Genomic DNA, 17,130 nt, shown 5'->3' on the forward strand with positions numbered 1-17,130 from the left:
CAAGAACTGTCAGGTGGTGTGTTTATATACTGAGGATCTTCCTGACAGGGAGGAATTATTGTGTCCCCCTAGACAACACTGTTCAGTTCCAGTTCTTTTGTCACTCAACATGCAAGTGTTTCTTGAGTACCTGCTGTGAGCTCCCAAGAATCCTGGAGATTGAGGGATGAACATCTCTGACCCTTCAAGTAGCTCAGCATCTAGTGAAGAAGACAACCAAAGAAGTGAAGGATTATAATAGAATATAGTAAAACCAGTAACAGCAGTGTGTAGAAAGGTGGTCTGGGAGTACAAAGGAAAAAAAGGCACTAGCCTAGCCTGCGTGATAAAGGTGGGAAATGTCAGAAAAGGTGAAACTTAAGTCATAGAAGCAAGCCAGGGAGATGGCAAGGGTTGGGGGATGGCAGTAGAGCAGGGTGAGAAGGATTATTCTGCAGAGGAAGGAACATAAATAAAAGCACTGTCACAGCCTGGGACAGGAAATACAAGAGATAGTAGGATAACCCTTTGCTTGGCCTCTGCCTCCATTCCTGAAACTTCTATCTTGAATGCTTTAACAATGAGTAAATTTGGTCTGGACTATGGAATAGAGCCATCAGTGATTTTAAAAAGTTCTCAAATATTGTTTCCATCTACCACAGATCCTGGAACCCTTGGCATTCACTCATTCATTCATTCAACAACCGTTATTGAGCACTTTCTATGAGCCAACTACTGTACTAGGCACTGGGGCACTCAATGAATGTGAAGATCATAGATGTCTCTCTTCCATGGGCCAGACCCAACTCATTGATTTTTTAGTGTATCTGAGATGGGAATTCAGGAACAGAGGCAGAGATCAGGCAATTCTGAATGATAAGTAACTATCACCAGCACAGTTTTTAGCCCTGTGCTTATGGAGCAGCTCTGGACTCTTGTTTGTTGGTCTTGGGGCAGACATAGAAAGTATAGCTCACAGTCCACAGCCAGGTTCTGGGGACACAGTAACTGCTTCAAAAGTGGGCTGTTAACTGGTCCCCCTGTGTCATCTTCCTCTGGGGCAGAAACAGTGGGCATGATGTCACTAGAGACAACTTCAATGGCCTTTCTGCTCTTTACTAGAACCTAAAAGAACACTCAATTTTGGGTGAGAAATTTCTCATAGTAATTTTGTAAAGATCACAGTTTTCCCCATGTTGTAATATATATAATCTTCTGGGAAAGAGAACACAGAGGTTTTCTGTGAGTTACTTAGGCAACAGTCATAGTTTGAAGACTGCTTTTGCATGAGAAAGGAAACTGTCATTAATTGTATAGTATGTTTCGTTGGGGAGGTGGCTCAGACCTATTAAGGGGAGTTTGATCAAGGGGCCTCTGGGATCAATGGCTGAGTTAAGAGGAGATGGAGTGGAGGAAGGAAAGATGGAGACTCTGTGCCAGGTAAGGATCAAAAGTAATCTGCATAGAACTGATAACTGGTAGGGATTTCTTTTCTCTGCCAACTGTGGGTATAGTTATTTGCATTCTGATAGGACTTTGGGAAAGGTAGGTTAGACTCAGGAGTCATCCATGATTCAGAGCTTTCCTGGAAGACCATTATCCCTGATACAGTTTGAGAAATTCCAGAGATAACTTAAACTCACTTTGGTACTCACATATTACCAATCATAGAATCAATATAATCCCCAGAAATTTAGGCAAGGGCAACCCAAAATATAAACCAAGCTTCTTGAGTGTTCTCCAAACCATCCATCCATTCATTCATTTTTCTTATTTGTTCATTTATTTCACATGACACGAAGGCAACATGGCAGTAAGACACATCTGTTCCCGCTGGGTTCCTTGGTTAGAACACTGTCCAGGCAGGCTCACGTTCAACCCCAGCTCCCTTCCCCTTGGTCCTCTATGCTTAGCAGAGGAAGCAACTTCCTGAGTATTTTTAGTAGAGATGGGATTTCACCATGTTGGTCAGGCTGGTCTTGAACTCCCGATCTCAGGTGATCCACCCGCCTCGGCCTTGCAAAGTGCTGGGATTACAGGTGTGACCACCACGCCAGGCCTAAATGAAGAAATTATGGAAATGAAATTGGTTATTGGGGCAAGCAATGCGGCCTATTGCAAATGAACACAATGAAATGATTACATGAAGGAGTATTGGGAACACACAGATTCCAACAGATTCCTTGCTAGAACTAGGAAGATGTAAACTATCTTAGGAAGACCTCAGTGATGGTGTATCTCTCCTAATCGTTTTCCTAGGATATTTCCACAGTGGATGACACCCTGCCTCAGTCCTTGCGCAGCTGGATTACATGCTTCCTGGGGATAATCAGCACCCTTGTCATGATCTGCATGGCCACTCCTGTCTTCACCATCATCGTCATTCCTCTTGGCATTATTTATGTATCTGTTCAGGTAGGTTTGGAAATGGCTAAGTCATCCTTCCTTCCTCTCTATCTATAAAAGCCCAGCCTCTTTCCTGAGAATCTTCTCTCTGATTCATTGCTAGTCACTCACTCCTCCCCTCAGCATCTTTGCCATTTAGTCATATGTTGACATACCCAGGAGCCCACAGGCCACTGTCTGAAGCTGAAGTGAGAGCATCAATGGGTGCACCATTTATGGCAAATGTCACCCTAACTGCTGCCCACCCTTCACTCCCTGGAAGCTTAGGTCGGACAGATTTACGTTTGGATCCAAGACTACTTTGAGATTGGCTCTGGACACAGTCTTGCAGCTCCATAAGAACCCCCATGACGATTAGGTCGGTTCCAGAAGAGCCATGCTATGGTGCTTCCTTGGTTGACTTTGGACAGGCATAGCTGCTTGGAGATGTCTCTCAGCAGCAGCTGGGTCTTTCTTTTTACTTCGGCAAAGTTCTAGTTTCACTGGGGTGTCTGTGGGTGGTTTAGGCTCAATTCCAGTGTATTCTTCGAGGGAATGTGCAGCTTGAAAGCAAAACAGGGAAACTGGAACGAGTGGAAGGAACCCTATTCCCACAATAAAATGGGTGAGGGAAGGGGAGGCTGTGGAGGAACTCTGGTCCCACCAGCTGCTTTTGTGGTGAATTGTTTGCCTGGGGAAACAATTCTGAAGACACTGATCAGGGGCTCGTGGCCTTGTGGCCTGCGATTGGCGGCTCGCCCCCATGTCCGTGTACAGTTCCTCAGGCACATTGTCACCATAGCGGCCTTTTAACTATTAATAACAAGCCAACAAACAAGAAGCAGGGTTATTGGAGGGAACATCTGTATGTCCATGTATAACATTTTGCATCCCGTCTCTCTAACGCCCCACTCTTCCCAGGTTTCAACAAATCCTCACAGAATCTAGTAGCAGCACGGACCCATTCCACTCCCCCTTGCCCTCAGGCCACAGGGTTCTTCCTGCATTGGATTCTACCCTGTTCCAGTTCTTACCCCCTCAGCACTCTGCATACCTCCAGAATTCTCTGTACCTTCACACACCACCGAGGCACAGTTTTGGTCACTTAACTGAACAGATTCTTCCCTTTTTACCCAAACCTAGGCATGCCTTTTTCTGGCCATTTCCTGCCCATCCCCACTTTACACACCCCACGGGCCCCACTGCCTTTACAAAATCCTTTTGGGGACCTTTTCTCTAATGAGTACAGAAACTGTCACATGGATGATAGCCGTAGATCTGGGGGATATGGGTTAGGCTGACGGAACTCCTTAGGAGGTTTGGAGACTCAAAGCTCTGAGGCTGCAGTGTGCTCTCCTCACGTTCACCCCACTCTGTTCCCCACCAACCCCAGTCTTCTCATTGGTCTCCTCCTCGGAGCCTCTCATCATTCTGCTCCCAGACATGGCACTGCAGGCTTTTGTCTTGTTCAGACGTAAGCTGTGCCCATCAAGGGGAAGAATGCTGGGTTGTGGCCGGAAAGGAGGAAGATGGTGGATGCCTCATGACTGCGGGACTGGCTGATTCTTTACTTTTTGTGTCCAGATGTTTTATGTGTCTACCTCTCGCCAGCTGAGGCGTCTGGACTCTGTCACCAGGTCCCCAATCTACTCTCACTTCAGCGAGACCGTATCAGGTTTGCCAGTTATCCGTGCCTTTGAGCACCAGCAGCGATTTCTGAAACACAATGAGGTGAGGATTGACACCAACCAGAAATGTGTCTTTTCCTGGATCACCTCCAACAGGTGAGGCTTCCCCTGGGTATTTACCCATGTGTGTACTTTGGGGTTCTATATGTTTGATATTAGCGGTGGGAGGGCAGGCATGGCTAGTGGTGTGAAATTCACTCTGGCCACACACACTGTCATGCTATGTAAGTGGAGAGAAGAAAGCATGAGCTTTGGAGTCAGAGACTGGGTCCCCATGACAGCTCTGCCGTTTACCAAGCTGGGTGAATTGCCTTGACTTCTCTAAGGAGAATCTCCATTTCTTTGTTTTTGTAATGGCCAGAACACACCCTATCTCACAGGGTTCCACCTGTCTCATGGTGGAAGTCAAATGACATTTGTGAGCATTTTGTAACCCAGTACCAAATAAGTGCTGGGTGAACTGAACATCCTCTGTTTACTTTTCTGAGAACGGATGTGAGATTCTCCATAGTCATGACACTCTTTCTGGGTAGTGAAGGCAGTGGAGGTTGGAGAGAGGAGAGTTGGGAATTTTTAGGTAAGACCATTGATGACAGAAAGGGAAGCTTCCGTCCTGTGAACAGGGTGAGCATTATTCTCCAGTATCCTTAAGCCCTGGCAAGCAGTATGTCCTGGAAAGAGGAAGATCTTTTTCAGGAAGAAAAATTCTTGAGTGGCTTCCAAAGTGTCTTGAGGCGCTAAAGATGCTCAGTATTATTTGGAATGTGGACAGGTCAGGAGTTTGATTGTAAAGATATTTTATTTCTTAGAGACTTTCTAAGAAGGAAAAGGCATATAAGTAAATCTTATTAGACCTTCACTGTAAAGGACATATCATATTTATTCATACACATGCTGGAATTATTGGTGCAGACATTTAAATACATTTTCTTTGAGAAAGCCCTTTTTTTCTTTTTTTGATGGAGTTTCCCTCTTGTTGCCCAGGCTGGAGTGCAATGGTGCAATCTCAGCTCACAACAACCTCTGCCTCCTGGGTTCAAGCAATTCTCCTGCCTCAGCCTCCCAAGTAGCTGGGATTACAGGCATGCACCACCACGCCCAGCTAATTTTTTTAATTTTTAGTAGAGACGGGGTTTCTCCGTGTTGGTCAGGCTGGTCTTGAACTCCTGATCTCAGGTGATCTGCCTGCCTTGGCCTGCCACAGTGCTGGGATTACAGTCGTGAGCCACCACAGCTGGCCTGGGAAAGTCCATTCTTATAAACTGTGTCTATACACATGTATTCTTCAGTTCTCTATGAAACCCCAGTATATCTCCCTGTGGCCAACTTGCACCTAACTTCCTTTCACCCTCAGCTTCTTCTTCCCCTTTTACAAATACTGAAATCAAACAGGGCACGTTGACCCTTCCTATGGTGCTTACTTTTTAATCTTACACATGGATTCACTATGGCATTGCTTCCCCAGCCTGATCAAAAGAAGTCATTTGGAGCGTTCATTTAAAATGCAGATTTTTGGCCAGGAGCAATGGCTCATGCCTGTAATTCCAGCACTTTGGGAGACTGAGGCAAGCAGAACACGTGAGCCCAGGAGTTCAAGACCAGCTTGGGCAACATGATGAAATCCTGGCTCTACAAAAAATACAAAAAAATTAGCTGGGTGTAGTGGTGTGCACCTATAGTTCCAGCTACTTGGGAGGTTGAGGTAGGAGGATGGCTTGAGCCCGGGAGGTCGAGGCTGCAGTGAGCCATGATCACGCCACTGCACTCTAGCCTTGGTGACAGAGCAAGACCTTGTCTCATAAAACAAAAACAAAAAAAAAATGCAGATTCTTGAATCCCATCCTAGGCCCCCTGAAATCAGAATCTTAAAGGAAAGGGTCCAGGAATTTTCCACATGAATTTGTAACATTGTATATTAACAGTTGCCCTAGGTGATTCTTATGATTTGGCGAGTTTGGTAGACATTGCACTGTAGGATTCCCTTAGTTCAGCAAAGACCTCTAGGATCTTTAAAATGCAATTTATTTTCTTAAAAAATATATCAATAGGCTTTTAGGAATACATGGTGTTTCTAAGTCAAATTGAGGCATTGCCTAAGAGTGCGGCCCGATCAAGTCAAACCCTCTGAGAATGTTCTGTGAACGCCAAGGTTGCTGGTTAAGATGAGGACGTGATCAGTGACACGCACTCTCTGGTTCTGTTGCCCCACAGGTGGCTTGCAATTCGCCTGGAGCTGGTTGGGAACCTGATTGTCTTCTTTTCAGCCTTGATGATGGTTATTTATAGAGATACCCTAAGTGGGGACACTGTTGGCTTTGTTCTGTCCAATGCACTCAATGTGAGTTTGAAGGTTGGGAGTTTGGTTTCGTTAGTGTGCTTATTCTTAAATTAAGCCTGATGTATACTGTGGAGTCTGTGCTCTTGATTCCTTCTTAAACCCAGAGGGACTAAAGAAGACTGAGGTTCAAACCCTGGCTCCATCTTTTACCCATGGACATATTCCTTACTCTTCCTAAGTAGACATGAATGCCATCTAGAAAACTGGACATAAATATTGACCTTAGGGCTTAAGAAGGCAATTTCATATGTTTCAATCTAATTGTTCCCTGTCTGCCTCTTTGCTTGGTTCTAGTGAGAGAATAAATAACTTTCTTCTCTAGAATGTAGCAGTAATCAGAAAGGCTTTTTGAACAAATAATTCCTCCTGTGTTTATTTTTCTTAGATCGTAGAATAATTGGAGGTAATTCTAATAAAGAACATAGAGTCTGATAAAACTATAGAATGTGTCTCACTGCAGCATCCCCAGCATGACTAGAGGATACATGGCAGGCATGATTCTTTTCTAGCACCTAAGACAGTGGCTGGCACTACCGTAATTATTCAATCAATATTTGTTTTAAATGAGTCATTTGACCATCTTTTTGAACTAATTTTTTTAGTTCAAAGAGATTTGCATAGTTACATGTAGGCATTATATAATAGTGCTGTCTTCATTAGAAGTTAATAAGGCCTGTGGAGCACAGTGGCTGACACCTGTAATCCCAGCACTTTGGGAGGCCGAAGTGGGTGGATCACCTGAGGTCAGGAGTTTGAGACCAGCCTGGCCAACATGGTGAAACCCCATCTCTACTAAAAATGCAAAAAAAATTAGCCAGGCATGGTGATGAGTGCCTGTAATCCCAGCTACTGGGGAGGCTGAGGCAGGAGAATCACTTGAACCCAGGAGGCAGAGGTTGTAGTGAGCCAAGATCGTGCCATTGCACTCCAGCCTGGGCAACAGAGCAAGATTCCATCTCAAAAAAAAAAAAAAGAAGTTAATAAGGCCCAATGTGTTCCTGCCAGGGCACCTAAAAGGACTTTGTTATTCACTAGAGTCACTTAGTTCCTTGTGTCACTGCCCTTTCATACCCCCATTTCTAGGCTTTTTAGCCCAGGACAGACAAGGCAAATAGTCAGGAAACTATTAGATTGAACCAAAACAAAATGACTCAAACACCAGCAATTACATATGCTTCAATCTACACAAAGTGGATACTCTGAGTCCCCATGATTCCGTCCTCTGCTTTCTGTGGCTCCCTTTCTTTAACCACCATTTGCTCAACAAGAACTCTCTGTGCATATATGCAAACTCCTGAGTCTTTTTCTGAAAGAAGTTTGCATCTGAGTAATCTACAGATTCCCTGGCCTGGATCATGCCTTTCCCTGATTCACAAAGAACACTAGGCATCCAGGCAGGAGGCCTGAGCTCTGCTCCCACTCCACCCATTGCCAGACTCTCAAATTCCAGCTTTAGTCCCAAACCACTAGACACTCACATTGCCCTTCGCGTGAGCACCTAATTAGTCTGCAGCCATTCAATGCACTGCTCTTAATTCCTTCCCCAAGGAGGCAAGGATTGTCTTTCTTACACTTTTCCTTACTCCCTTGTAGAGTCCAGCACAGTGCTGGGTACAAAGTCGGCACTGGATAGTCCTTGTGGTTTGAGTGGTTGAGTTGGTTTCTGTGCCTATGATGATTTTCAGTCTTCTGGTTTTTCTGTAGATCACACAAACCCTGAACTGGCTGGTGAGGATGACATCAGAAATAGAGACCAACATTGTGGCTGTTGAGCGAATAACTGAGTACACAAAAGTGGAAAATGAGGTAAGGAGGAACTGGAAAAATCCAGGAACAAGGCAAAAACCACATGCAACTCCTTCGAGAGTGCATCTTTAGAATTTCTCCATATTTCACATGGGCCCATAGTGGGTCCCTAAAGTTTCCTTTCCTCTAACTCAAAGGACCTAATTTCTTCAAACTTAGAATAGGAAATGGTTTAGGGGATGTCGGGTCTTGGAACACACCGAGGAGATCTACAGCACAAGCTCATGGTGTATTTTTCTTTAACTGAATAAGGTAGGAACTTTCCAAAAGTGCAAGTCTAGTTCAGTCTATTAAATGCAGAGGCCATTAGGTAGCTGGGACACTGCTACCCTTCTCCTGTTCTATGACACGAGTCCTGGGTGGACTGTTCGGCTGAGTTGCCACCTTATAAAACTTACTTCTCATCTTGTCTCCTTGCCAGGCACCCTGGGTGACTGATAAGAGGCCTCCGCCAGATTGGCCCAGCAAAGGCAAGATCCAGTTTAACAACTACCAAGTGCGGTACCGACCTGAGCTGGATCTGGTCCTCAGAGGGATCACTTGTGACATCGGTAGCATGGAGAAGGTAGGTGGAGTGAAGGAAGGCCTGGATGGGAGGCCTTGTGATCAAACAACAATTGGACAGAGTGGAGAGCAGCTGGGCCCTAAGCCTTCATCATTTGGATGGAGGGAGAGGGTCAGGGCACTTCCTCTGCCCTGGGGAGGTGTGGGGACACAGTATCAGAGGGAAGGATAGCAGCCAGGGATCACACAGACTTACCGCAGCTGTCGGGGCCCTCTGCTCAGCTCCTCCCTGCCTCCTAGCCAGCTGACCAGGGCCCCTTTCCTATAAGGTCCACAGTATGCAGAGAGGAAGTCAGGAAGGAAACAAGGGGGCGGCCAGGCCTGGTGAAGGAAATGTTGAGAATAGCAGTGTGGAGGTTGTCCCTGAAGGAAGAATGGCCCAGTTCTCCTCCCAGTCTTCAAAGTCAGGCACCCTCCTTAGGTGCTGTTGTTTTCCGAGGACCTGGGGTCTGATGAGCAAGGACGCTGAGGTCCAGATCAGAGTCTGGCTCTCAGCTGGTGGCAGACCTAATCTTTCCCTTCTTCACTTCTAAACAAGCATTTTTCTTTTTTCTTTATTTTTATTTATTTATTTATTTATTTTCAGATGGAGTCTCACTCTATCACCCAGGCTGGAGTGCAGTGGCACAATCTTGGCTCACTGCAACCTCTGCTTCCTGGGTTCAAGTGATTTTTCTGACTCAGACTCCCAAGTAGCTGGGACTACAGGTGCACGCCACCATGTCTGGCTAATTTTTTTTTGTATTTTTAGTAGAGACGGGGTTTTGCCATATTGACCAGGCTGGTCTTGAACTCCTGAACTCAGGTGATCTGCCTGCCTTGGCCTCCCGAAGTGCTGGGATTATAGGCATGAGCCACCACGCCTGGCCTAAACAAGGATTTTGTTTTTATCTATAATTTCCAATAATAATTATAACAACAGCTGCCAAGAGAGTCTATTTCAAACAGTGACTATAGTTCTCAGCAAACAATGATTTTTGGCATCTTTTTCTGACATCTGGGTACTTTTTTCCTCACCAAAACCAAAATCAGTTTAATATCTTAGAGATGGAGTGGCCAGTCACTGCCTCTTACCTCCTGTGACTGTGAATGCCCAGGCTAAATAACTTTTCCCCAAGAATTATTTGTGGAACTAATGTGTAAGGGAACTATATTCGCAGATTGGTGTGGTGGGCAGGACAGGAGCTGGAAAGTCATCCCTCACAAACTGCCTCTTCAGAATCTTAGAGGCTGCCGGTGGTCAGATTATCATTGATGGAGTAGATATTGCTTCCATTGGGCTCCACGACCTCCGAGAGAAGCTGACCATCATCCCCCAGGTGAGCTCTAGAACTTACTCGGGCACATGCCGTGGGGAGCAGCTTGTTTTACAGGAAACATATGCAGCTTCTTCTTGATGTCTGTTCAGTCAGCACTGTCAATTCCACGGTCTACTCGGGATACTTGAGCTAGTTCCCTAGGATGGACACGTCGTTTCCAGAACTTTGAAATGTTTGGTAATATGCATTTGTGGCTGCCTGTATCTGACCACTAGGTGGCAGCAACACAACAGAAGTCAAGTACAGCAGACGATTCTTTAGCGTTGCTATAGCCCATCACGGTTTGCAAGACTTTTGCAATCAGCATTAGCAGTTTTGCCGCTGAAGCTTGAAGCCATTAAGCTTTATACTCCCCATTTGCTATGGTTAAAAGATAGAGGAGGGAATTTGCTGCAGGTTTCTGCCAGCAAGCGGAACGCTTCGTGCATCAGCAAGAAAGATTTCCCGTCGGCTTTCTCTCTGGATCCTGCCAGATAAGGACTGCCGCGAGGCCTCTCCGTTCCCCGCAGCGGCTCCTCAGGAGAACCTTTCCTCCTCCGCCCACTGCAGCCCAGTTCCTCTGGGGGTAGTTTTGGTCTGTCTGGTGTTTGCTCAGTTCGATAGTCTTTTCTCCAGCCTCTTCAAAAGCGTGACACCTTCTTCTCATGCAGCTGTACTATTCTTTCCTCTACCCTCCTCTGATCCCTCTACCTTGAAATCACGATTATGGGTTTGGGAGGCCGAGGCAGGTGAATCACTGGAGCCCAGGAGTTCAAGATCAGCCTAGGCAACATGGCAAGAACCCATCTCTACAAAAAAAATTTTAAAAATCAGCCAGGCATCGTGGTGCGTGCCTCTGGTCCCAGCTACTCGGGAGGCTGAGGTGGAAGGATCACTTGAGCTAAGGATGTCAAGGCTGCAGTGAGCGGTGTTCGTGCCACTGCACTCCAGTCTGGGCAACAGAGTGAAACTCAGCCTCAAAAACAAAAAATAAACCGAGGACTTCTAACCCTGTGCCTAGCCCCTGGCCGGTAGCCACTCCGAGCCTTAGGAGGGAAAACCTTGCGGAAGCTCAACCACAAACCAGCTTCCTGCCTCAGGAATCCATCTCAGGCCAGTCCTATCCACCATCTCCCAGTCCTGAGGAACTCCGAGGTCCTTTTCTGGCATGAGCCCCAACAGCCCCCTTGTCCTTTCACTTGCAGGACCCCATCCTGTTCTCTGGAAGCCTGAGGATGAATCTCGACCCTTTCAACAACTACTCAGATGAGGAGATTTGGAAGGCCCTGGAGCTGGCTCACCTCAAGTCTTTTGTGGCCAGCCTGCAACTTGGGTTATCCCACGAAGTGACAGAGGCTGGTGGCAACCTGAGGTAATGTTCCATAGCCTGCTACCCCTGCAGGCAGTGAGAGGATGTGAGGGGGCCACTCCTCGTGTTCCTCGTGTTAGGTGATGCCTGGCATAGAATTTTCATCCAGGTCTGATTCCTAAAATGTAAAATGAACCTGTTGTAAAGTTCACAAGATAAAATAGATGTGAAAGTGCTTTAAAACTCTTGAAAACTGGTCGAGCACAGTGGCTCACGCCTGTGATCCCAGCACTCTGGGAGGCTGAGGCAGGTAGATCACCTGAGGTCAGGAGTTCGTGACCAGCCTGGTCAATATGGTGAAACCCTGTCTCTACTAAAAATACAAAAAGTAGCCGAGCATGGTTGTGGGCACCTGTAGTCCCAAGCTACTCAGGAGGCTGAGGCAGGGGAATCGCTTAAACCCAGGAGGTGGAGGTTGCAGTGAGCCGAGATTGCGCCACTGCACTCCAGCCTGGGCAACAGAGCAAGACTCTGTCTAAAAAAAAAAAAAAATCAACTCTTGAAAACCTTTGTTATTGGCCGGGTGCAGTGGCTCACGCCTGTAATCCCAGCACTTTGGGAGGCTGAGGCCGGTGGATCACGAGGTCAGGAGTTCAAGACCAGCCTGGCCAAGATGGTGAAACCCCGTCTCACTAAAAATACAAAAAATTAACTGGGCGTGGTGGCAGGCGCCTGTAATCTCAGCTACTCAGGAGGCTGAGGCAGAGAATTGCTTGAACCCGGGAGGCGGAGGTTGTAGTGAGCTGAGATCACACCACTGCACTCCAGCCTGGGAGACAGAGCAAGACTCCATCTCAAAACAAACAAACAAACAAACAAAAAACCTTTGTTATTAAATGTACTCCTCATATGACATTACACAATGTGTGCTTACACATCCCACAGAAAGCAGAGGCTCCCAGCTGTGCACAATCAGGATGAAAATAGTCTGGCTGCCTGGTCCAATCCTAGAGTCTGATTTAATTGTTTGAGGCTAGACTGGACATAGGGAGTTTTAAAGGATCCCCACGAGGCTGTTAAGGGCATCGCAGTTAAAGAACCACTGATCTAAAGAGCATGCGGATGACAGGGAACGTGACATCTGTAAAATCCGTAGGCACTGTTGAAACACCTGAAATCAACAAAAGACTCTCTTGGCTTTCACAGTTATTTTTAACCTTTCCAAAACATTTTTATATAATTGACAGTTCACTTCTGGCCTTCAGTGTATGTTTGCCTGTCCATTAATAAGTTGATCTGGCATTTTTCCTGTAACATTTTTGTTTTTCCTTCCACACACTGAAGTTCTGCCCTCAGCCAAAGCCCACCGCTCATGGACAGGTCTTGCTCCTGCCCCAGGGGCCTCAGGGGTGGTAGGCAGGGAATAGGCCGTTGGCAAGTTGAAGCTCAGGAAGGAAGGGAGGGCTCAGTAACTGATTCAGGGGCCAGCCACTCTGGCTTCACCTGGGAGCTTGTGACACGTGCAGAATCTCAAGGCATAGACCTACTCATCAGAATCCGCACTTTAGCAAGATTCCCAGGTGATTTGTGTGCACATTACACTTGAGAAGCACTGCCTAGAGTGTTGTGATTAACTAGGCTGCAAGCTAAAATCACCCAGGAAGCTTTAAAGCTCCCAACGCCTAAACTGTAGCCCAGACCAACTGAATCGGGGACCCAGGTGATTTCAGTGTGTAGCCCCAGGGAACAAGCCCTGGTAGAGAACATCGTCAGTTTACTTTCCCTCCACAACAGATCTAGCAACTAGCAGGACTCAAGTAGGTCTTTAGGCCAGTGTAAAAGATCATTCAAACATTCAGTCAGCAAAAATGTAATAACACCGGCCGGGCACAGTGGCTCATGCCTGTAATCCCAGCACTTTGGGAGGCCGAGGCAGCCGGATCACCTGAGGTCGGGAGTTCGAGACCAGCCTGACCAACGTGGAGACACCCCATCTCTACTAAACATACAAAATTAGTGGGGCATGGTGGCACAGGCCTGTAATCCCAGCAGTAATCCCTCAGGAGGCTGAGGCAGGAGAATCGCTTGAACCCGGGTGGCGGAGGTTGTGGTGAGCTGAGATTGCGCCATTGCACTCCAGCCTGGGAGACAAGAGCGAAACTCCGTCTCCAAAATATATATACACCTACTATGTGCCAGGTACTGAAAATACAGAGGCAAACAGAGACACAACCCTGACTTCCTAGCATTTACAGCATAATGAAGACAGACCTCTGTCAGTAAATGCCAGTACAGTCTGTGCTACAGAGGGTACATTTGGGACGCTATGGTAGGGTACAATGGGAGGCCTTGACATTTCTGGTTTGTAAAAACAAAAATCATGCCATCTTTCTCCTGTCCAAGCTGAGAGATGCTTAAATGGTATTACCAATGCCTTGATTTCAGACCTGAGTTTCAAACCTGGCCTGGGGGACTAAAACTTACATTTCTCTGTTGAATGATGGGTAAGTTCAGCTTGGAGAGAGCAGCTGAAAGACAAAGTGGCGCCTCAGCAACAGTCTGTTACTCTAAAGTCCAAAGTCTACGTTACACTTTGGGCCAGGCAGGAGTTTGGTACAAGCTAAGTAAATAGTTTTTCAGTGTCTCTGACCTTACATTACAGGGGAAAACTGGAAGTTCATCTTGGGTGACTTCTCATCTCCTGCAGAAATTTTCTTACAGAGAATTACAGCACTTTGGCCACCCCCTGTTTAATATGTTCCCTAATGGCCACAGCAGGAAAGAGCAATTAGCAAATTCCTGAATATTTCCTTCACATCATTTCCCAAAGCTTCTTTATGTTAAGTAAGAGGTCCAGCCTTCATTATAGGCTTTTAGCAAATTAAAGCTATTTGCATTTTAGAAGCATATTTGAATTCCACATACATTGCATCTCACACCAAGACATCACGTTCATTAGACAGCTTCATCTCTAATCAAAGCAGAAGGCCTTGAACAAATAATTAGCCTTGAGACTAGAATTACACATTAAAATAATAAATGGATTTGCTAAGGCCACAAAGAAATGCCACTGGGGCATTCTAGTGTTGTTCCACCCTATATTAATGGTTTCAGGTCAAATGCTGCTAAAGTAAACTTGGTGACACTCATGTTGTTTTGGAAATGTTGATATCACGGCAACCAAATACAAAGCATGGTTCCTGGGCCATTGTTATCCAAACTTGTTTAAGCATAAAAATGTGCCTGGGGTGCTTAGTAAAAAGGCACGTTCCTAGGCTCCTGCCCGCTCTGATTGAGCAAAGCAAGGGCCCAGAAATATGACTTTTTAATTAAGTACTTGGGGTGGGTTTCAATTGGGAAAGTTTGAAAAACGCTGCTCACAGCAGCAAGGTACAGCTAGTTGAAGAGGCCCAAACATTCCAGGGGAATTTTGGAGGGGGGGGTTTGAAAGTCTGATCTGGAACATGAAAATGGTCCCCCTGCCCTGCGTCTTTCCTTGGTCTTTAGGAGCTAACACATGGTTGCTTCTATTGGCTGCAGCATAGGCCAGAGGCAGCTGCTGTGCCTGGGCAGGGCTCTGCTTCGGAAATCCAAGATCCTGGTCCTGGATGAGGCCACTGCTGCGGTGGATCTAGAGACAGACAACCTCATTCAGACGACCATCCAAAACGAGTTCGCCCACTGCACAGTGATCACCATCGCCCACAGGCTGCACACCATCATGGACAGTGACAAGTGAGTGTAGGGGGACAGGGCTTGACACGGATGGCTTAACCCTTGCTCAACAGTAACAGTGTCAGCCGGGAAACACCTGATGGCAGAAGCTTTAACCACCACCACATTACTGATGAAGAAACTGAGACTTAGAGATGTCAAGTAATCTGGCCAAAATTTTACATCATGCGAGTGAAAACGAACAAGGTTAAGGGAACTATTCATATCTTGAGGGCAAAATAGGAAACTGTGTGTTGTAACAATTAACTGGGTGTGGGGAGGTGGAAGCTCAAGCCGTGAGAGGCAGATGTTGACCATAGACCTTCCTAACTGTCCTGAGCCTCAGCTGCTGCTCTGTAAAACAGCCAGAAGCTTTCTATTCCTTCCAGCTGTGTCATATTACAATCAAAAGTCAGTAATCTTAGAAAGCTGTTTGGAGATGATAGGCACCCTTTGTAAACCAATCTATCCTTAAACAATGTGCACTTATTTTAAAAACTCATGTAAATGGACTCATACTGCCTGTATTCTTCTATTACTTGATTCTTTTGTTCAATATTATTTGCAGAATTCATCCATGTTGATGTGTGTAGCTGTGGCTCATTGATTTTCACTGCTTTGTAGCCTTGTCTGACTATACCACAACTTAGTCCTGGTTATTCTTATAAATGCCTAGACTTGAGATGCTGCTTTCTAAGACTTTTATTTCTTTCTTCCTTGTTTCAGGGTAATGGTCCTAGACAACGGGAAGATTATAGAGTACGGCAGCCCTGAAGAACTGCTACAAATCCCTGGACCCTTTTACTTTATGGCTAAGGAAGCTGGCATTGAGAATGTGAACAGCACAAAATTCTAGCAGAAGGCCCCATGGGTTAGAAAAGGACTATAAGAATAATTTCTTATTTAATTTTATTTTTTATAAAATACAGAATACATACAAAAGTGTGTATAAAATGTACGTTTTAAAAAAGGATAAGTGAGCACCCATGAACCTACTACCCAGGTTAAGAAAATAAATATCACCAGGTACTTGAGAAACCCCTCGATTGTCTACCTCGATCGTACTTCCTTGCTACCCACCCCTCCCAGGGACAACCACTGTCCTGAATTTCACGATAATTATTCCTTTGCCTTTCATTTCCGTTTTATCACCTTTGTATGTATCTTTAAACAACATATACCCTTTTTTACTTATGTAAATGGACTGACTCATACTGCATACATCTTCTATGACTTGATTCTTTTGTTCAATATTATATCTGAGATTCATCCATGGTGATGCAAATAGGTGCATTATTTTTTTTCACTGCTCTGTAGTCTGGCATTGTATGAATACAGCACAATGTATCAGTTTTAATATTGGGGATCATTAGCATTATTCTCAGGTTTTTAAAAATTATAAGCAGTACTACTATGGACATTCTGGTCTACATCTCCTGGCACATATGTAAGAGTTTCTCTAGGGTATAACCTAGGAATGGAGGGTATGAACATGTTTACATGCACAAACTAGCTGATGCCAAACTGGTAATGCCAACTGAAAACATTGCTGTCAATCTGATGAATATGAATTGATGTATCATTGAGAATTTCATTTGCATTTCACTAGTATCTATTGGGGATGAATATATTTTCATGTTTCTGGGGCATTTGCATTTCCAATTGTTTTTTAAATATTGTGTGTGATAATTCCAATGTCTGGATTCTTTGTTTATCTGTTGTTTCTGTTGGTTTTTACTCATGGTATTTTATTTCCTTGTATGTCTTGTGAATTTTTATTATAAGCTCGTTCTCCTTAAAACTTTATCTGTGGACATTCTTTGAGGCCTAAGTTGACCGTGAATTCTTCCTAAGGGAATTGGGAATGCTTTAGCCTGCTGCCTGGGGCATTACCCAGAACCTCTTTGAATGAAATTCTTCACTAAGGGGTTTCAAACCACAGTGCAACTTCAGACCACAATCCTGTACAAGAGCCAGCTTGTGATTTACAAATTCTCCAGGGAAAGTGACAGGTTGGAGATAGGCATGGGGTTTTGTTGTTGTTCTTGT

General features: G+C 45.4%; 1 protein-coding gene across 7 annotated transcripts in view; it reads left to right on the forward strand.

Moving 5' to 3' along the window:
* ABCC2 (ATP binding cassette subfamily C member 2) overlaps positions 1–16,900 on the forward strand; it is a 70,781-nt gene extending 53,881 nt beyond the window's left edge. For 5 of the 7 annotated variants that reach the window (XM_054659853.2, XM_063781042.1, XM_063781041.1 and 2 more), the window contains 9 exons: positions 2,239–2,394; positions 3,949–4,148; positions 6,264–6,390; positions 8,095–8,196; positions 8,618–8,761; positions 9,921–10,079; positions 11,264–11,430; positions 14,908–15,102; positions 15,808–16,900. In XM_054659853.2, coding sequence (XP_054515828.1) covers positions 2,239–2,394; positions 3,949–4,148; positions 6,264–6,390; positions 8,095–8,196; positions 8,618–8,761; positions 9,921–10,079; positions 11,264–11,430; positions 14,908–15,102; positions 15,808–15,937 — 1,380 coding nt within the window. In that variant the 3' untranslated portion in view covers positions 15,938–16,900. The remainder of the gene's footprint in view (positions 1–2,238; positions 2,395–3,948; positions 4,149–6,263; positions 6,391–8,094; positions 8,197–8,617; positions 8,762–9,920; positions 10,080–11,263; positions 11,431–14,907; positions 15,103–15,807) is intronic. The other 2 variants (XR_010146678.1, XM_016919108.4) reach the window with 2 other exon arrangements.
* Positions 16,901–17,130: the final 230 nt, after the last annotated feature.

This window comes from Pan troglodytes, chromosome 8 (assembly GCF_028858775.2).
Source record: "Pan troglodytes isolate AG18354 chromosome 8, NHGRI_mPanTro3-v2.0_pri, whole genome shotgun sequence".
In the NCBI taxonomy this organism is placed as follows: Eukaryota; Metazoa; Chordata; class Mammalia; order Primates; family Hominidae; genus Pan; species Pan troglodytes.